Below are 23,106 nucleotides of genomic sequence, written 5' to 3'. Positions count from 1 at the left end.
ACATTCAGGAGGGGCCATGGCGGTGTCTGATGGACTTGGTCAAGAGCAGGCTCACGGGATCCTCTAGGGCATCGGATATGACATTTCCGCAGGTATCCATGATAAACGGCATAATGATTGGGAAAGTGTACGATTGGGCGTCTGTGCTGGCGGAACGGATGCATGAATTCATGACTCTCCAGCACAAGACCTTCTATATGCCCCATTACGCCATTGGTCTATTCCTTGACGCCGTAGCACGGATGATTCCAACGGAGGAGTTAGAGGCAAAGCCTGGACCACTGGCTTCAGGAGAACCTCCTATCATGCAATGGAAGCACTTGGACTCAATCTCTAGGCAGAAGGGTTCAGCAGGTCAAAAGAGGCCCCGGATGGACATGGCAGGTGATACTGACAGCGACCGACAGGAGACATCTTCTGAGCAGGACAGTGTGGAGGAATAAGAAGGGGAGGGCGAGGATGATGAGGAGGTTCAGATTGTCACGGCTACCCCCTTGCTATTTCCGTGTACTACAGTTCCTATGACTTCCGAGTTGATACCCCGAGGTCTACACATGGCTCACATTTCAGGGTTTGGATAGACTCGGCAACCGATATTGATGACTGGAGGATCCCACTAGGCAGTCACACTAGCCGCACCATGGCAACACAGGGTACGGCCTTCTCCTGTCCGGCCGAGAGCAGGATTTGCGGTCGGCTTTGCCCACCTGTCAGCACCCGTCAACCGAGAGACTTCTTCAGCCCCTGAAGCACTTCCGATAGCAACACCCGTGGTGCCTGCCATAAGTCAGCCAGCAACAGTTGTTACCATAGCACAGTCAACAGAAGCTCAGGTACTTCCAATATAGAACGTACCAAACGGAGGAGTGCAAGAGTGTACGGACCCAGCGCAGCCCGAACAACTAGAGGTCATGGATAGAGCCAGTGTTTTTCTAAGGCAGCAGTTTCGACTCGTTCCTGACAGGCGTGGCCCGTTCATTTAGTCCCCTAGCTATTCCGAAGTAGCACCTGTACCAGAGCCTCAGTCTCAGGAGGAGGGAATGCCACATGCCGTGATTGCGCCGACAGCAGAGAAGGCGGCACCGGATGTGGGCATGATTCTCGCTGATGAGGACAATAGTGATGCAGAATGGTCATTGGACGATTTCGCCAAGGAGGATTACGGGTCGGATGAGCATAGGTGCAGGGACTACCTCAGGACTATGAAGTTTGCATTGAAGAAGGGGCATGATGTGGCGATTCAGGCTCTCACTCGGCAAAGGGAGTGGCATTTGACCCGAGCGTATATTCGTGGAATTTGTCCTAAGCAATTTCAAACTTGTTTTGTGGATAGAGGTTGGCCGGCAGTTGAGACACCAGAAATGTTGGCAGATTGGGCCACTGAGCCAGAATTGGGACCAAGTGATACTCTGATGATGAAGTTGGCACATGAGATCGTGGGACTGTACAAAGAGGTTTACTATGCGCGGCAGCGCGCAGAGGCGGATAGGGCAGCAGATAGTGTTGCAGCCCAGAGATCTCTCGCGGTTGAAAAAGAGGCAAAAGAAACGTTAGCCACTGATTTGGCCGACAAGCAGGCAGCTTGGGCAGCAGAGCGGGCAACACTATTAAAGGATATGGCAGCCGTGGTATAGGAGAGGGATGCGGCTATCCGGGATAAAGATGCGGCAGAACATGAGTTGCAGTTGGCCAAGAGGCAGGCTATGGATGCTGCGCTTCTACTGAAGGAGGCCGTAGAGGTTAATTCACAAATTCAGACAGATCTGCGCATTCGGACTGACCAGGTGTATGAGTTACGTCGTCAACAACACTCTTCTGGGACACCTCCTTCTCTCTAGTATTTCTTTTTCTTGATTGTGGGTTGTCTCCTAATTTTGCTAGTCATCAGGAGACGAATTTTCTTTTTGGGGGGGATGATGTCGTCAGTAGAAATTGTGCATCGGCCGACGGGTCCCTTCGGAAAAAGTCTTGTTATGTAGCTGACAGGAAAATAGTTTGTAGCAGACATAATGTATCTGGCCGATGAACTCCTTCGGGAAAGTTCTTCAGAAAGTATTTATAACCCCTTCGGAAAGCATTGTAATAATATCATGCAAGCATAATGTACTGTTTGGCATATGCGAATAATAAGAAGAGTTTTGCTGTTCGTGTTCGTGTTCATTACCTGTGTGCGTTTCTTGATTAATCTATGCGGTAAACACAGACTGACACAGGGACAAGACGTCTTCTTAGGTCGGTGAAATTGTGTTTTTGCACTTACAATCTTCCAAAGTTCACTTGGCAAGAGTGGCACAAAGAAACTCAAACCTCAATTTTAGGTTCCTATTGAGTTCTAAGGAAGAATGGAAAAGTAGCATATGAGATAGAGCTACCTTCTAAAAGAAAGGTGCACAATATCTTTCATGTGTCTTGCTTGAAGAAGGCTATTGGCCAGCATGTTGTTGCTTCCCCAAAGTCGCCACCTATGGATGAGGAGGCTAGATTGATTTTGATTCTTGCTGAGATCCTGGATATGAGGGAGAGGAGGTTGAGGAACAAGGTGATCAGAGAGTATTTGACGTGTTGGAGAGAATTGCCTTTGGAGGATGCCGCATGGGAGGATGAGATGATGCTTCAACATCCAACTTTGTAGTTGCTTAAGGGCAAGCAACCCAAGAAGGGAGGACTATAATGTCCCCTTCCTTTGAGTCATCACCTAGAGAGACTATTAGTCTATTTTATTCCCTTTGGATAATTCAATTGATGCAAGGAAATAAATAAATTAATTAAATATTAATAGCCCTAAGTCTTTGGGATTATTCATATTTTACTAATTAGCAGTTGCTCATAATTTATTTTATAAAGTGACTTTATAATAACGTTAATGCAGTAAAGTTTCTTTTATAGGAAAAGTAAATTAAAAAATTTACTTATGCAAAAGAAAAAAAATATAACAGGAGAAAAAGTGCAATGAGGATCCATTCTTGACCTATTACTTTGAAAGAAATTTTTCCTTGAGAGATACAGTTTGTAGGTTCAATAAAGCCTGGGACATAAAACCTTTTCGGACGAAACCCAAGTCAGCTGCCTTGGAAAATTCATCTCATGATTCCTAACTGTGCATCATCCAGTTTTCATGGAGATTTGACGATCCATCTAGTAGATCTTTATAGGGTTTGATATCTTTTATACAGAGACATTCCTGGTGTGTTTTACATGATGGTATTATGCATTTTCTGATTTGTGACAGCAGCAAGTGTTTGTAAACAGCAATACATTTCTATATCAATAATCAAAAGAATAACCATTGGCTAATTTAGATTTTTTCTATCTCATTGATTCATTTTCTTGGAAATCTAAATCATGCATCTTGCATGTTCAATCTGCATATTTGCATGTTAGAATATACTGTGATGTCCCTATTTATATTTTCTTGGAATTCCAATATAATCACCTTCACTTCTCTATTCTCCTTATGAATTATGAATTATGAAATTTGATATTGCTTTGGAGATTGTAAGTTGACGATAAAGATAATAAGTTTTTTTTATCAGATTTACTTATAGGATAATTGTCTTCTACAATTATCGTTACTATATTTGATATGAACGAGTTGAATAAAGAGATTTGATAACATTCTCTAATTTGACAAAGGAGGAATGCTTTTATATGATTTATGATCCCAACAATGATATAATATTTATTCTAGTTCCAAGACAGTCCTTCTATTTGAATGACTGATCACCCTGGCGAGCTTATAAATGTGTTGATGTACCCTTCTGAAGATGCTGCTATGATTTTATAGGTCTATTAATTTCTACCACTGTAGGTTCTCTTCCCCTTTTGTTTTCAGATTGTGCTACTAGTAGGTATAAGCCCTCCGAGTGCTTCCTCATTTGCAAATATTAAGGATGTCCTCTTATATGGTAGGTCAACTCTACAAAGTAATGATTCCAAGGACTGTGTTGATGACCCTGCAGTCTGTTGCAACCCTTCATTCTAGTCTCGTATGCTGATATAATGTCTACCTTTTATAATAATTACTGTACTGATAATGTGTGCAGATATATCTTGTTCTCTATCCTCGATAAACAGCACATATGTCGCTAGTCTTTTCACTGATTCCCCAAACAATGAATCACCGAAACATATATTTCCTTCTTCAATGGTTCCTCCCCAGGCATCAGATATACGATTATTATATATTGATTGTCAGATGATTGCGTCTATGGGTGGTTATTCTTCTCATCTACACTGTTTCAAAAACAAAAGGTTACTATTAGATAAAGATGCCGGTCCTTGATAGTTTGTTTGTTGTTCCCTTCGGTTTATCTCTTATACGTGATTACTGTGTGACTGTATATCTCCAGTTGCTGTCTGTTCACCACCGTTGTATAGTCTGTGACTTGTTCCTCCTCCCAAATGCTTCATATTCCTCTATATCCCTGCTTATTCCCGTACCCCTGGTGTTTATTTTTACATGTTGTATGATCCTCTTATATGGTAATGGAGAGGCACGACTTAGAAGGTTGCAATCCCATGGTAGTTGCCGGCAAGGAAAACCTATGGTTTATAATCATATTATTTTTATATTGTTTGTAAAATAATATTATAATAATATATCTATATTTATAATATCATTTTAATAATATTTTATTGTGTTCTCTTAAAATCATTTATTTAGGATGTTTCTTCTTTATTGTTATTATAATATCTCCTTTTGTGTTATAATAATTTAGATTCTAATATATTTTATTATTATATTACTTTATCCATATTATGTTATCTTGTTTATTGTATTAAAACTACAATATATTATAATTTATTATAAAATTGATTCATTTATTTATTATTAAATTCTACTGGCAAAATAGGGGACATTACAGTCCGCCCTTCCCAAAATTGCTTTGTCCTCAAGCAATTCAATACTATCTCCTTATGATCTAGTCGACAATCCTGCAACAACAATTTTTAATTTGGGATTAGATAGTTGAAAATATAAATTTAAATATCACAAGATTAGATTTTAAATTACTAAGATCAATTTTAAAAGAGGAACTTTTCTTTATATACTATGTACTTCCCAATCCTTCATTTTCCTTTCTTTGACCCATGACAAGTCTTGATTAGTAATCCTCATAAGTATTGGTAGAGACTTTATCGCTTCCAAATCCTTATGGATACCCTCTTTTGCTATGCATTTTTAAACCTTAGGGGAGACTTTATCCCACCCTAGGCCTCTATGGCTATCCCTTTGGGATTTATCCATCACTATAATCCTTAGGAAAGAATTTATCTCACCCTAAGGCCTCTATGGTTATCCTTTTGGGAAGTACTCATCTCTGTGATCCTTAGGAGAGACTTTATCTCATCCTAGGTCACTAGGGATATCCATTGAGGATTATCCCTCTCTATTTAATCCTTAGGAGAGACTTTATCTTGTCCTAAGACCTCTGTGGGTATCCCTTTAGGATTACCCATCTCTATAATCCTTGAGAGAGACTTTATCTCTCCCTAAGGCCTCTATGGATATCCCTTTAGGATTATCCCTCTTTGTAATCCAAGGAGAGACTTTATCTCATCCTAAGGTCTCTATGGATAACCCTTTAGGATTATGCATCTCTATAATTGTTGGGAGAGACTTTATCTCTTCCCAAGTCTCATAGTGACTTAGTGTCATACAATTCTCTTGAAGTCTTTTTCTACTTTCATGCCATAAAATTGTCATTACCATTCATGCATTTTGGTGTTTCCTTTCGTAGACTATGGTGCTCTCTTACATGGTTCATCAACATCTTCCAAGGTGTTATTCTTCTCATCTCCACTGTTTCAAAAACAAAAGGTTACTATTAGATAAAGATGTCAGTCCTTGAGAGTTTGTTTGTTGTTCCCTTTGATTTATCTCTTATACGTGATTACCATGTGACTGTATATCTCCAGTTGCTGTTTGTTCACCACCGTTGTATAGTCTGTGACTTGTTCCTCCTCCCAAATGCTTCATATTCCTCTATATCCCTGCTTATTCCTGTACCAGTGGTGTTTATTTTTACATGTTGTATGATCCTCTTATATGGTAATGGAGAGGCATGACTTAGAAGGTTGCAATCCCATGGTAGTCGCCGGCAAGGAAAACCTATCGTTTATAATCATATTATTTTTATATTGTTTGTAAAATAAATATTATAATAATATATCTATATTTGTAACATAATTTTAATAATATTTTATTATTTTCTCTTAATATCATTTATTTACGATGTTTGTTCTTTATTGTTATTATAATATCTCCTTTTGTGTTATAATAATTTAGATTCTAATATATTTTATTATTATATTACTTTATCCATATTATGTTATCTTGTTTATTATATTAACACTAGAATATTATAATTTATTATTAAATTGATTCATTTATTTATTATAAATTCTATTGGCAAAATAGGGGACATTACATATACATTATGATGAAACAAAACATGAGAAATAATCGGATCCCAAATCAGATTGGAAGCATTATCCGAGTCCAAGACATCACATCTAGTCATGATTTCTACAATTCGATATCATGGATAGTCATTGGTATGATGCTATAATGATATTTGATTTACAGTTCTTTGTAACACTATTCAATGTTGGTTTAGTTAGAAAGTAAAGTCCACCAAGATAATTGAGAGGGGGGAGGGGGGGGGTGAATCAATTATCCAACTAAAGTGACTTTTATTAACCTTATTAAATCTAAAACATGTAATCAGCAAGTGCAATAACCACAAGAAGATAACCATACACAATAACAATAGATTTGTTAACTAAGGAAACCCTTGATTAGAGGGAAAACCCCGGTAGAGATGGTACCCACAAAATGATGTACTAATATATAAGTTGCTTGCAAAGGGATTGACCCTATTAGGAGTCAATGAAAAATATTTAGTACATCTCAATCCCTGTTAGGAGACTTTGAATCCCTATGATGAGATTCCGACCTTGTTAGAAGTTGTGTCAATCTTGTTAGGAGTTGTGGAAGGCAGAAGGACCCATACTACCCAAACAGCTTCAAGCGCAAGACCACCGAAATCACTATCCAATTGGCCTCTGTATTATGCCAAATGATCAACTGTCCACTAGCACTCTCTGCCAAATATAATCACTTCGCTCTTTCACTGTGACTCCACTACACCAAACACTTCTTAGATCTCAATACCAAATCCGCAAACTTGCATCACTCAAATCCCTTAGATCACTTACTCGCTTGTAATTCATACTTACAATTCGATTTCTTTCACTTTCTCATTTTATTACTTCCATAATCACAAGGAAAACAACTTTCCTTTATACCAGGTCCTCAAATTAATTTATTGAGTCGACCTTGAGGCTTTCTCAATTTACACTTACAATAGGACCTCATTAAGATAAAACAATATACGTTACATTACATCTTTTCACAATTACATAATACTGTTGGCTCACAATCTTCACATGTGCAACCTCGGACTTCATGCACTCAACCATGTCATCAACGTGATGTCTTCTACCTCTGTCTAACTGTGCTCAACCAGATTCTATCCATGTTAAGAGATATAAGAAAATTATTAGAAACCACTTCTCAAGAACTCTGTTTGTTTATTGTCTTCCATAAATCTCACCAATCTTTGACTTTCTCCAATGTGCACTTAGCCACGTTATCAGGACACTCTATTGAACATATCCTCAATTGTGCTTGACCTCATCTTTAATCCTCGAACCTCACAATCTCAATCTCTGCATGTTGCTCTGTCAGTCTTCAAAATAACCAGTATGTTGACATCAATGACAAACGCTGCCATGAATGTAACATATGATCATACTAACAATCTCCCAAATGCTAGGATACTCCCCCATAGGAATATCATCAACATTCATGCTAACAGGTTTGTGAATGTTATTTAATTCCAGTTTCTTTATTTATTATTTTAATTTGATTTATTTATAATTTTCATATATATAAGCCATGCTCAAAATATGACAACCATTTTACACTCCTTGAAAATGCATACCCTGCCCTAAAACTTTTTAAAACGAACTGCTAAAACTTAGGACACAACAAAAACTTAAAGACAAAACTAGATAAGTTTCCAAATATGAAAAAGAAAATCGAGAACATTCAGAATTTAAAATAATCAACATAAATTTTTAAATCTGGAGTTTTTCTTGAGTAACAAGCTGATTCTCTTTCATTTATCAAGCATTCCTGAATCCAATTCCTGGGCTTAAGATTTTTGTAACTCTTGCTGCATTTATGAATAAGGCAGAACTTTCTCCACAAACCATTGTTTTTGTTCTTTAGCTCTAGGAGCTATGACAAACATATTTCACTTATGGGAGCTTGGTTTCAGTTTTACTCGAGATTTCTAGAGTAATGTACTTGTGAAGGTCTTTTTCTTACAATAAAAGTTTTTGAAGGAAACATTATTTGATTAAAATTACAGTCCACAAAAAGATGACATACAGCTTCCACCATGAGCCCAATCTAGTTTTGCAGAAACAGTAAAACCATAAAAGATATAGAACAGTTTAGCTTATGTTATGTTATTCAATCTTGTACATTCAACCCGAGCTTCATATATCACTGAATTTCGCATCTTCATAACTTTTGCAAATCTACTCCCTATGTCTATACATATCGAAGTGTAAACTTCTATGTCCTCCATTGCTCTTTAACATTATACATAATGCTTAATTCTGATAAGTTTGGTGTAAGTCAATCCGTAAACTACTTAATGCTACTGTGAAAATTAGTCTATCATCACACTTTATCTATTTTTTCTCTATCACAGGTCATACACAATTGCATGTGTGCTCTCTTGGAGTAGTTTATGCAAATAATATCTTCGGGAACGTTTCCAACTTCTATGAGTTTAAATTTCATGTTGCTTGATGATCTAAAATATAATTAAGAACAATGTACAGCCCTAAACAACTTATTACTCACCGCACAATATCCATATACATTTCCAACTTCTATGAGTTTAAATTTCATGTTGCTTGATCATCTAAAACATAATTCAGAACAGTGTACAGCCCTAAACAACTTATTACTCACCGCACAATATCCATATGCCGAGGAACATAATGTCCACCCCCTATCCCAACAAGTACTTTCTTCCCTTTTTGGGCTCTGTCAGAAAACAATCCATATAAATTCAGCAAATATTTAAACCAAAATGTAGATCTTGTTATATACCAGTTTTAAAATTCAATTTAAGTAGCATGGGATGTTTGGAAATATTAGACTGTGATTATGGGAACAACCCTCGGAGACAACATAATATTTTAGGTAGCACCATCAAGGTTTTTGTACTATCCACAATCAGGAACATTGTGAATATATTCAATTTTTTGTATTTTCTGATTATGGAGAACTGAAAATAGGTAATATACTAATAGAAATAGAAAACTAAATCCTACCCGGATGCTGCTCAGAAAATTAAAATTTGGAATTAATTATAAGCTCTCATAGATTGCAGATCTGGAAACTAAAATGAAAAATAAACTTAAAAACCCTTGAGTTCATAATACCTAATACATCTGATTTATAGCAGAAAGTAATGAGATGCAATAAATGATCAGCAAACATAATATTTATAGCAGCAAGTATTGGATTTGAAACTGGACACCAATATGACAATTTATGGAAAAGTCCCTCATTAATTCTTAGGTTAAGCCATCTAGTCAACAAGTCAAAAAAATTGCATGAACAGTTTATGGTGCACCCTTGCAAGTACATAAGTCAAACCAAACAGTCAAAGAAACATGCAGATGGCCGGGCACACACTTAGAAGTGTTCAACTTCAACGATGGCTTGACGTCAAAAAACTTAAAATTTTCAAGTTGAAAGGCAATTTGATGGTTTTGAGTGTACATTTTAAAGTCTATACCGAAAACACGCATTTTCATGGCTGAGTACTTAACTTTAAAGATATAACAGATGAATCTTTCAAAAGTAAAAAATCAAGCATATAGACTGGCATGCTATTAGATAATAAGAAAAGATAAATTTATTAATGTCCAACAAGAGACCACAAAGGGGGCTAAGGGACTGAAAGCATACAACAAAGGCAACAGCCAACAGTAGGAACATCAAACGGTGACCGGAAAAGGAACAAACAAGAAAACAAATGTCCCACGAAGAAGACTAAAGGTACTTCCTGGGTGGATAAACGTCCAGCACCAAAGGATAAGGTCCGGGGCACTCAAAATAGATATTGATTCAATATGTCCTAGTTGTGCACTCAAAAGAGAAGAAGAATGAGTCAGTTTGATATAAGCATCCTCAAAGATACCTAGTCACACAATGTAGAGTAAACAGGGATTTCGTGAAGTTAAAACTGGCAGAGTGATATTAATGGTCGAAAGGCCAGCTAAGATCTATTTCAAATATGTACAAAATGTATATTGGTTGGTGTTAGTGAAAGTACAAGCCCATTTGAAGAGTGTACTAGTTATCAATGGAAGAATTGACAGAGATAATTAATTGGACCGACCACAGTACATTGATAGCAGAGCACCTTTGCTAAAGCATGCAGGGTTTTGCAAGAAGTTTCGAACTCTATATTGGTTTTTCCAGTAGTCATGGTGCAGGTCTACTAAATATAGAGTTGCAAAAGATAAATCAGTTATTTCAAATAACAATTGAAAACAGAAAATGTACCAGCAAATCCACTCTTATATCAGAAGGATTTTAGCGAGTAGCAGCTATTCCTTAGCAACCTACAACATCAGTTTTCCTTACAGAAATCTGCAAATCAATTACACTGAAGATAACTATCATTGTTTAGAAAGTTATTGTGAATTACAGAGAAAAGCAGAATGAAATTCATGATTTTAGGAGGCTAAAGGACATTTTTTATGTCCTTGATTTCTAATGAACATCAACAAGGTTCAGTTCACACTTTACAGCTAATAAGCAGACCCAAAAATAAAGGATTATTATCTGGAATAGAGAGTAAGGGAGGTTTAAATACAAAAATTTGGCATTTACAGTCCTAGACAAATTCAGTCAGCGAATACTGGCACTTGAATGTAAATATCAGATACTACTTGAGGAACACAAGTCCACCTATTGCCTTACAGAATTAGAGAAAAATTTTGTGGAAATGGAACAGGATAATCAGATTCTCCATTCTTTTAAGTTAAACTTCTCAACACAGTTGTTGAAAAGGACGTAAAAATCATATAGTGTGTGTCTGGACTCTGAGGCAATGTGCAGTCTCAAAGATTCATTTATGCTTACAAAAGGGCGGGTTTTCATGTACCTTATGGTTTCAGAGTCAAAGTTGTATATTTTGGCTGGTATTTTCTGAAGAGTAGAATCATCAAGAAAGAGGTGAGATCAGATAAGATAGGGAAACTGTCAGAATTTCAGAGCTTCTTCAAAGGGCTTTCCATCTTTTGAACAGATAAGCTTCAGCAGAATTGCCTCTAGAACCACTTGTTCTAAAACCTATTTTTAGCCTACATGATTTTTTAGCTAAGTTGCCAAATTGAGAATGGGAACAGGTACGGGTACATTGTTACAAAACACCAGTACAGCAGAATTTTTTTGGGGTCGTGGGTACATTTTTGATACATATGTACATACAGATATATACAAAGATATATATATATATATATATATATATATATATATATATATATATATATATATATATATATATATATATATATATATATATATATATATATATATATATATATATATATATATATATGCAGCTGAAAAATAGAATTAAGTATAGGATGTCATATACCAATACATATGCTAAACAAAACCATTACAAATTGGAAAATTTGAAACACATCTTTCTAATTTAAATTTCAGGTTTCTGTATGAAAAAGATCGAGTCAGAATCTCATGATAGATAAGTTCAGAGTTTTCTAATCAGCAGTCTAGGTCTTGAAAATATCTAAAAGGTTAAACTAAAATCACTAGACATTTCGCCTTTTAAAAACACGAACCTCAGATGTGTACCCAGTACCCACAGAAGATTCATTTCAGAATCCGATTCAGTACATTGCATACCTATAATCTAAGTCATAGGATACGCTGAATTCCATCCATGAAGTTCGAATTTCAGTGAATTTTTACCCCTTCCAAGCTTCATCCAAATATTAATGATATTTAATATAATATTGTTATTTATAATAATATCATTTTATTTTTAAATAATATTGAGCTATTTAATTTAATTATTTAGCAAAGTCAAACTATTTTGACAATTTTGTGGATATATTACTTATATTTAAAAATTAAAAAAATTCTATAAGTTATATTTAATTTCGATTTTTCCGAAGTTTTACCCTACTCGAATTTTATCCAAATTTTATGATTGACAAACTCAAATTCGAATTCGAATCTTGTGACTTAGCCCAGAATAGCCCAGAAAATTCCCACAATTCAGCAACTTAGCTTTTTGGCTGTCTAAGCTGATGAGAAAACAACCGTATTCTGAGAAGGCCATTTTTACCATCTATTTATTGACTGACATTTCTACATGAGCTTCAAGGATGTCCATTGTTAGTTTGTGGATATCCCTACAAAATGTCTAGTTGAAGATTGCCTGAGCGGATTTAGTACTCAGTGGATTAAATTTTGTATTTAAACTTGCTTTACATGCAAGCAACTATTGTCAGGGTGAAGCTTAACTAATTTTTATGTGATAGTTCTGTAAAGATTAATAATAAATGTTCTTCACACTTATTTATTATATGAGTATTATACAATAGAATTTAGTATACCTAGTTTACTACTCAAGTCGGCATTGAAGTGTTCTCTGTCTAATGTGTTCTTTTGTTTTTATGAGCTGAATCCCGCTTAAAAGTTGTTGGAAATTTTGCATTACAGTAACTGTAAGTTGGTTAGCTTGTAAGGTATGACTCATGTTGATGATGTAAATTGAAGTAATTTTACTGTCGATTGTAGGGTTTGTATTGAAAGTTTCAATCAAGTGAATTTCGAAGCTTTGTATGTTATTTCCATCTTCTTATTTAGTAAGTCTGTATTTTTCAAACTAATCTTATCCTTATACATGCATGCATAATTCAGTTTTTGCTTTTAGTTGAAAATTGTAGTAATCATCATAGGGTTTACTTCCAATCAAAAAATATAACTTTTTGCCTTGTGTTCAAGTGTATGTCAATCATTATCCTTGGGTGAATCCAAAAGGACCCCACTTTTCATCCATGATGCATAAATTGCCACCAAAAAATACCAATACGTATTGTTTAAATAAGGCTTTCTAGTTTAATTTTTGTTTATAGGACACTTCCTCTTCTAATTCATAAAGCAGTTTCACCACACATTTATCTTGAATCTACACACTTCACATGATAGGCATTAACTTCAAGCTAGTATATATCATTGGTGGGCAATTTGTTTTCTTTTCTTTCCTTTTCTATAAGCACTCTAAACTTCAGCTGATTACATTATTGCCACAGTTGAAAAGCTTAGGTACAGGAAAAAAGTAACAAAATAAAAATAAAAATAAGTGTGGAAATAATCAGGATGTGCATTTATTGTTACACCCATGAGCTGTTGTCGTAATAAACAAGTCAACAGATTAAACATGATCTTTTAGGGTTCAACTCCGACAGACCAAATACACATTGACAACAGCCATGACAAAAATAATAGTTCTATCATTTTCTATGTACCACAATAAGCACCTGAAACAGAAAGAAAAAATGTATTTATAAATAACATACTCAGTCCAATTTCCCACACCACTACCTCCATCCAGCCCTAGCCCTTGCCAAACAACCTACAAATATATATATTGGTCAACATAAGAAAAATTAGTAACAACACAATACCAACTTTTATTTGAACATAATTGATTTAAAAAAATGAATGGCAACAAAGAATTTGTTTACAGCTTGAAAATTAGACTGAAAAAGGAACATATGTTTGAATAGCAGAGTTTTAAATTAATGAATTGAAGTGAAATAAAACTAAGTCAAGTAAGGGATAATAAGCCTCAAAATTGTTGAAGAAAGAACGAACAAGGCCACAAGCCAAATGCAGGTTAAGGATTGTCCATTCAACATAAATTAAGGGAATAAATCATCAAACAAGGTGCCTAATCAACAAGAAAAAGGTTACCAAACTACAAATGATCACTAAATATATTTATAACAAGCTGATGTTGAGAAAAAACTAACAATAGAACCAAAACAATGAAGGGGTAAAATTGAGGTATAAAAATGTTGCATGTAACAAAAACAAATGGTGCCTAGGAAAAATCGCAAGTGAGCAGACTGCACAAATATGTTATAAAACTATACTTATGCCCACCTCTAGAAGCAACTACATCATAATCAATTTGACCACAGTTGGAATCCTTATTGCACCACTATGCTATCACAGATTATACTCTATTTTATAGTCAACAAATTAACAACCTGCTCTACTAAAATCCTACTTGGAAACCGTCATCTTTTTCATGTACTCCTTAAAGGCACTTCCACCAAGACAATATATGGCATGCATTCTAGACAGTATATGCAACCACAATTATTTTTCCCACCCTTATTAATTAGTTTTTTATATACTCATCAAAAGTAAAACCATGAGGCCCTCTATAATATTTGCTTGATTAAAGATGACGTAAAAAATGCATAATCTACATATTCACTCTTTTGTTCACCACAGTTTGCATCAGAATCCGAGGAACATCTCCATAGTAATGATTTTCATAGATTTGGCACTTCCTTGACTCAAACTTCCATTTGGCTTTCATAACAAATGGCTTTCATAACAAAACTTCACATTTTGTGAATTGTGAATTCAAACCACACTTTCCAAATCTAAATTTCACCTTGAGCCGAGCTGACTCGTCACTCAATAAATAATTGCTACATCAGATTGTGTGCATAGATCATTTATAAAGACATCAACCGTGGGCACAATCCATCATCAATGATTACTCATTATCACACACTATTATTGGTTAGTCTCAAACAATCACTCCCTAGTAACATTGTACTTCTCAAAGTTAGACAATCACTCCTCTTCATCCCCTGCTGTACCTCCCCCCTTTCCCGCCACCCCCAGCACAATAGTACCTGTCCCTTGAATTAGTGGTTCGATGAGAAATGCAAGTCTTTTCACTACTCAATTTGATTGGCCTTCTCCTGTTCCTCCCCCATGCTCGCCCAACTGAAGCTCAACTACCCCCACCTTCTTCACCATAAGAAGTGGATTTTTATCGGTACTCAGTGTAGGTCTCTTTGTACCTCTCTTCTTCGATCTCCACTACACTTCTAGCATACCCTTTTCCCTCGTCGTCCACCTCCCCTCCCACTCTAGATTATAGCACTCCGATCTCCCACATCTCCACTCTTTACGAGATTCCTAGCCAACCCTCACTCCACCTCAACCCTCCTCCCACTTCACCTTCTCCAACCTCAAGGGGTCGTCAAACATATGAGCAATAGCAGGTAAGTGGATGATGAAAGGTTTCAAGTTGAGCTCTTCAAGCTTGATTTCATTGTTGTAGGTTCCTTTCTCATGGTACTCTTTAACAAGGTCGTTTGCACTGGCTTTTTGGACTCTTGGTTGTGGCACATCATCCATTTGGTTCATAAGATCAGGTCGGTTTTGGACCCCAACAACTACAGGACTATCATGATTGGACATACTTTTGCCAAACTCTATGCCACAGTGTTGAACACTATTGTTTCTAGGGAGATTGATCTTCGACACTATTGGGCCAAGGGGCAAGGGGTTTTCCGTACAAATTTCCAAACCACTAACCCTATTTTCACTTTGTGGGTTGTCATCGAGGAGGTTCGGTATCGCTCGATAAAGGTCTATTGTTGTTTTGTAGACTTTCATAAATCTTTTGACTTTATTCCCCAGACGGCTCTCTTGCAAAGACAGAGACATCGAGCTTTCGAAGACCCTTCTGATAGCTACATGAGGCTCTACGAGCATATCATTGGCAGATTTAAGACTCAACAGGGCTTCTCGGATCCTAATCACAACATGATCGGGGTGAAACAGGGCATCCCTCTCTCCTCCACTCTCTTTGGCATCTGCATTGATGAGTTGGAGTCCTTGCTTCAAGATATCTTACCTCCCGGGGACAGTTGCTACTTACACTAGGCCTTGATATTCATTCTTCTCTTTGTCGACAATGTGGTTCTTCTAGCTTCTTCCCCTGTGGGGCTCCAGCGAACTCTTCATGGTCTGGCTTCCATTTGTGATGCAAGACAATTAGTTGTGAATTTGGACAAGACCTGAGTGATGGTTTTCAACTGTTTGGAGATCTTTCACCTCTACTTTTATTTTCAGCGGCAAGAGATTGAGATAACCTCTTCCAATGCTTACTTGGGAGTCAAGTTTTTTGGGCCCCATTTCAACTTGAGACTTGCCATGCAACCTTGATTTAACAAGGGCATGGGTTTGCTTTCTATGCTTGAACAACAATGTTTTAGACACCACGACCAAGATGTCCCTCCTTGACTCCTTGGTTATGCCAAATGTTCTCCATGGCTCTACTATTTGGGGGTCCTCTCTCTTGGAGTCTGATTGGGCCTCAACAGAGAGACAAGATCCACATGCTTCGGTGCATGCTCAGATGTCATAGATCCACTCCCCACAATATCATTTTGGTTGAGTTCGATGTTCATCCCTTCAGGTTGGGGACCATCTTTGATCTAGTCTGGTTTATTCATCGGTTACAGGGCTTCACTGACTCCTTGGAGGGCTGCAACAGATTCTCTTACTTAGCTTACTACTCCTCTAAGGCAGTCGCCAAATCTGACCTTGATGGCAGGGCCCGTTACTTGTTCGCTCAAGCTTCTACCCTTCTTGGTTCGATTGGGATCTCGATTGAGCGCCTTCTTTTCAGTTCTCTTTGGATGTCCCAGGTCACCTCCGTGAACAGGTTCGTCAGGGCTGATATCTATAGACAGTACATTATCACAACTTGGACCAATCTCCCTGCGGTCTCCGGCCAAGGATATCCTTCTACACTGAGCACTACATGGATATTAAGGATGGAAACATTGTTCGCTCTTAGTACCTTACTCGTCGCTGGTCCCATGCTCTTCACATCTCTTTGGGTTCCTTCAGGGTGGGCTCACACCAGCTTCACATTTAGACGGACCATCAAATTGCCAGGGATGATAGGATTTGTTGCCTCTTCTCTCTAGGGGAAGTGGAGTTTGAGATTCATTTTGTTTTTCACTCTTTTTTTTATTATGAGATCAAGGGGAGATTTTACTAATTGTTTAGAGGGTGTAAAAGCATATCCTCTCTTTTTAGATACACCAACTAGTGATGTCTTTCTCTTTATCTGCAAGATGCCTTGCAACTCCGCGTTCACATTCTCAAGTCTCAGTTCCCTCTGTGATAGGTTTTTGACCAACTCATCACCTCCTTCACTCTGGTGTTTCCTACTCGATGGACAAAGAGGTCACTCACTCTCCCCTCTGCTTCTTACTATCACCTCCAGATTTGTGAAGCCTCGCTATGGTTACACTCAACAACCCCACCCTACCTCCAATGGTTTCTTGAGATAGCATAGGATCAGTACTCACTCACCTCAGGCCTTATCCTTCAGTTCTTGGGTACTTCTCGCCAGTGGGAAGTACTTAGGATCTTCTCTTTGCTCTTTGTCTTCTTGTTTTGTTCTTTCTGCAGACATTGTTTGGTACTCCCACTACTGGTTGTGGCCCTATTGTACTCTTCAATCCCATAGATCCATTTTTGGTCCCTTGTTAAAAATTAATAGATTTATCTTATCTTACTCTGCCATATAGTATTTCGTATCAACATTTTTAATTGCACGAACCTTCTTATTTTGACAAGTTCCAAGACCCTATTTAAACACTTATCTTGCCTTAGTCAGTGCATCGCCCTTTACATTTTTGTTCAAGTTTCAAGTTCCAAGCTACGCACATCATTACAATGTCACTTTCATTCACTGCTAGCATCTTCCTAAATCAATCAAAATCATTGAAATGATCCACCAAGACTGACTAAGAAAAAAATCTCATAGCAAGCTCCAATAGGTGCACCAATACTGCCCTAGTTTTCCCACTGCAAGTATAAATATCACGTGAGTCAACATTTGAAAACATAAGAAATCTGCTGCATCAGGGTTGAATTTGCAATAGAAGTTCAAATGCGCAAAGACAAAGGTCAAAACACAACATAGGATTGACCTCACACAAATTTTGAGAACAACCCAGTTCAGATTTCATCCTTGAAGTTTCAATGATTGGACTTGCTCTGAAGAATAGCATGCATCCTCCCCATGAAGCTCCTGTGGTGGAGAGATTTGACAATATTCAGGTTGTTTCCTACCTTTGTTGTTGAATTCAATGATATTAAAGACTGAGGACAAAATGTATCTCAGATTCACATGTAACTCAATTGTTTATTGATATATGCATCCCCATCTATAACAGCCTCTAGAACAGAATTAGTAAATAAATGCCTTAAGGTGATTTTTTCGTCTACTTTGTTTATCATTATAACACACATACCAATAAGACTAAGATACACAAATCTATTAGACAAATAGTGTGCTTTATAAAAACTTGTATTTACTATAGTTTTGGTGTATATAGATGGAATACTGTACTGCTCAAGTTTCTTCAAGTAGCACATCATATTCAGTAGCTTAAGCCAACAAGTTTCTTCGAATAGCACAATGCTCTCTTGTGCTTGAGCTGTAAAAATCTACAGCCAGAAATTTTCTTTACATAACTCAATTTGTAAGAATGTCTTCTTAATTATACTCCATTTTTTATATTTTATTACAATAAATAGTGGCCTTAACAATTCAATTAGAAGATCCTTTAGTCAGAAAATTTATAAAAAAATAAAAATGGCACGATCATTTGAAAGTTTGAAAAAGACTTATTCAAAAAAATTGCAAAATAAAGAGGGTATTTTTGCATGACTATACATTCTAAAAAACAATACTTCTTGAAAAGCTCAAATGGCTTTATATCATTACCCATTCAATATTATGGTTATAGAAGCTTACAATTAGAAGTATCTTTACAAAGAAAACTTCAAAAAGTAGTTGCATCAAAGATCAATACACAATTACAGAGCTTTTAAAAATTATGGTCCTTAAATAACTGAATAGAAAGCTTGTACAAATCTTTTCTGGATTCTATAGTGGTCATGTCAAATGATCTAAGGTAAAACACATTTGCATACATGAAACAATGCCAATAGATTCTGGAAGACCATTAAGCTAAACTGGTATCTTCATATTCCATGAAGATCTATATCATTCTTCTCCACACTCAAAGGCTATCTAATGCTCTGCATGAAATGCTTGGAAGACATTTTTGGAACAGATATTAACTTGTAGAAGGGAGGGGTTTAGGATAGATAGACATATCCAAAAGCAAAAATGAATGGAAATCAAAAAAGAAAACTAAGCCATGGCCAAAAATGGGAAAACTAGCTTTGATACCACTGACTGAATTGTTCATTCTGGTAAGTTACAAGAAACAGGATACGATTAAGGACAGAAAATTGTTAGCTAAACAATTCAAACATAAATAATCATAATGAAAAATTTGATGATATATTATGAAATTCCCTTTCTACAAAATTAAAGGATAAATTTATTTTCACCTTATACCAATAGACTCCATTTTATCTAATAAACCATTATCTGTGGTGCAAATAATGTTGTCATTGACATCAAGAAAGAATTTATTGTCCTAGATTGATGGCAAGCATATTGTCATTGATGTCAAAATAGTCTTCAATATGAGAAGCAGATAAGGGAGATAAACAAGAGGGTAATAGAAAATATAACAACTTAAGAGGAGAAACACTGAAGAGATTTAAACTATGATGCAGCAAAGAGAATAATAGCACAAGCATTGAAATAAACTCACATAATAGTAAATCAAGCATATGTTCTACATTTTTGTGCATTATTAGATTATTGCGAATAGCAGCCACCAGGATTTTTGTTTTTTCTTTATTAAGAGAAACATAACCACAGACAGATTGGAAACAAAGAATCATAATGGCCAATATGATGTAATGGCTTTTCAAAAGCAACAACTGATCGTTCCTATTCTAGAGTTCAATGCAATGTAACACGAGTACTGGGGTACATTAGGACAGCGAGGCGCCTGGACAAGTTTCTGGGACGGGGGAAAAATGGGCCTCATGTTTTGGGATGGCAGTGGGATGGTCAGGGGACGGTGGCAAGGGGAGGATAGGGCAGGGAAGAATGTTGTATGGTACACATATAGAACTGGAAATGCTTGTTATGAAATGATGTTTCAGTAGAACATACAAAATTAAAATACTTGAACATAGCGAAATTGCAACATGAACTAGAACCATTGAACATTCAACTAGTAACATCTTACATACCCAATAGTAACATAAAAAAATCAAAATTCAAATAGAAATTTAAGTACCCATCCCAGAGGCAGCATGTTTGTAGAATCGCAGAGTTGGGGGTACTTGGGTATGCAAGTACATGGTGCGGGGATGTCTCACCGACGAGTACTTCGAGGGTGCAAGTCCCCGTGTTACACTGGTTCAATGTGACTTCGATGAGAGTGATAATGAGATGTTCTTGATAATAAATGATGATAAGGAAGCCTATACCAACAAAACTAAGGAATAAAGAAAAGATTTTGCACAGTGAAATCAATTTAGAAAATTATCAAAACATATTGATGATGAGTATACATATATATCAGAAAAGAATGCAAAAATCTTCGTTGAGTACTTCTTGTCACCCATGTTGTCCCCTCTGGCATGTGTTGGAATTTATGGCAAACAAGATGATAAGCTGCTTCTCTTTGCAACTCTTCTTTGGTTTGGAAACAAAGCTTAGGTATTCTCAATTTGCAAAATACACAGTGCTTTATGGTTTCTCCATTTCATCACATTAGTAGCATCATTTGGCACATATTCAGTTTATCATGATGATTACTTTCAATGAAGTTTTCTATACTTGAATTATACTTCAGTCATCTTGTATATTTCAGTGTTCAAAATTCTTTTGGGAACTATTGCTTGGCTTTGTTATAGTTTAAGATTGAACTCTTGTATGGCTCGACTAACTATTTTTTATTTTTGTTTAGTAGACCCTAGTACGGGTTTCTTCCATGGAGTAACAGTTTTTTTGCTAAGTACTCCTATGATCCTTTGTTAAGAATATGTAAAATGAAAAAAAGTTATAGTTGTATAAACCCTAATTTGGGTTTTGTTTATTTGGTATAGTTCTTGATATCAGTTCACAGTTTGGTTGTAGTAATCCAGGTGTCAAATAGTCTTGTGTAGTCTGGTTTCAAAATGTTTGTCATGCATTGTGCTAGTTATCATTTTAGCCTGAATCCTCTGTTCAAAGTCATTTTTCTTTGGGGGTTTATGGTTATATGATCAAAGTTCATTCTTAATAACCCTGGTTTGGGGTTGGTGCTTGATTTGGTCAAAGTACACTGCATTTATAGATTATCTCTCATTTATTAAGGAGATCATACATATGATACACTATTTCAGTTGAAGCAAATTTCAGAATTATCTTTGTTCATTTGTTGAAGAAAATCAAGGTAGCTTTTGAAAAGGGAGTTGTAACTGATACTTGGTAAGGAACAGTTATAAGATGGAAGTTTTATTTCAGTTTGAAAATGGAAGACATTATAATGAAATCATTCAAGTGGATGTTCAACAGAATAGATATATTATTCTGAGAATCGTAAAATGCATTTCGTTGATTACATCCTGCACTTTTTAAAGTTGCTTGAACAGCACAGTGCTTTGTAAGATCAATCAATTGTGTTGAAGCATCTCATATTTCTATATATACAAAAATATTTGTACGAATGACTTCTGCCTCTAAATCTTCAAGGGACACAAGATCAGAGGATGCTGCTACGAAAAACAAAGATAATGTTCTGGGATTGAAATGAAGTGATTGTAAAAAGTAATGATATATAGCCAGTGAGGCATTACAAATCTATCAGTGATATTGCCAGTGACGCACATCAGCCAATGAGGCATTGTAAACCTAAAGGATTTCAAATAAGCCAGTGACAAATTTGTAAGTGGTTTTTATTTCCCAAGAGGATTTTCTGCTCGTGAAATTGCATGTGTCAAATTATGTGAGTGTTTGATTCTCTTGTTACTATTCCATTTCAATCTTATGCTTCATTCAATTTCAGAAGCAAGTTAATGAAGTTGTTTTCAAGTTGACAAAAAAAAATTGAACTGTGGAGCACTGATTCACCCCCCTTCCCCAATGCTCATTGTACTCTGACAAGTGGTATCAGAGCCACACCTTTAACAACTCTAGTCAACTTAAAGGGAGTCCTAGTAGTGGAGTGCAAACTATGGCTACCCAAGAAGGTCTATCTTGTTTTAGAACACCTTTGTTTGATGGTACTGGATGTCTTCTGGAAATTTACAATGAAACATCATTTGAAGTCTTTAGGATATGAAGTGTGGTCAGCCATAGATAGTGGATATACAAGTACCACACCATCTCCTACTCCTGATGAGAAGAAGACCTATAATAGTGATCCAAAGGCCTCAAAAGCCATTAGCTTTGGTCTTTCTAAAGATATACTTGTGAAAATTATGGATTACTAGGATACAAATCCATTTGGGACAAATTGTCAAATATCTACAAGGGAGATGAAGAGGTTAATAAAACTAAATTACAAGCTTATACAACTAGGTTTGAATGTCTTAAAATGACTAATGATGAGCAAATACTAATAGCTGATTATTTTCTAAGAGTTCAAGTTATTGTGAACTCAATCCATTGTCTGGGAGAGGAACTAGAGAAAACTGTTGTTGTGAAAAGGTTATGACCTCTAAATATCATTCCAAGATTTTGTTGCAGAAGAAAGGGATGTTAAAAAACTTAGTCTTGATGCTTTACATGGTATTTTCACAGCTTATGAAATGAGAATTTGTAACGACAATCTACAGGGGTAAGGTAAAATTATTAAAAATAAAGTGAGAAATTGTATTAACGATCCACAAATAAATAGAGATTTACAAACCCTAAGATAGTGTGAACCAAAAAGCAAGTTGTCTAAAATAAAGACATCTAAAAGTAGACCAAATTGAGACAATTAAAAAAG

General features: G+C 36.2%; 1 protein-coding gene across 1 annotated transcript in view; it reads right to left on the bottom strand.

The window, feature by feature from the left end:
• GEK1 (D-aminoacyl-tRNA deacylase) overlaps positions 1–23,106 on the bottom strand; it is a 245,223-nt gene that overhangs the window by 70,559 nt on the left and 151,558 nt on the right. The window contains exons 6-7 of the mRNA XM_089822632.1: positions 13,717–13,772; positions 9,056–9,130 (exon numbers count right to left, since the gene is read on the bottom strand). Coding sequence (XP_089678758.1) covers positions 9,056–9,130; positions 13,717–13,772 — 131 coding nt within the window. The remainder of the gene's footprint in view (positions 1–9,055; positions 9,131–13,716; positions 13,773–23,106) is intronic.

Source organism: Cupressus sempervirens, chromosome 3 (assembly GCF_028749045.1).
Source record: "Cupressus sempervirens isolate cs-2001-9-10 chromosome 3, ASM2874904v1, whole genome shotgun sequence".
NCBI classification, from domain to species: Eukaryota; Viridiplantae; Streptophyta; class Pinopsida; order Cupressales; family Cupressaceae; genus Cupressus; species Cupressus sempervirens.
The sequence above is the reverse complement of the archived record's forward strand: the minus strand, read 5'-3'. Positions and strand labels throughout refer to the sequence as shown.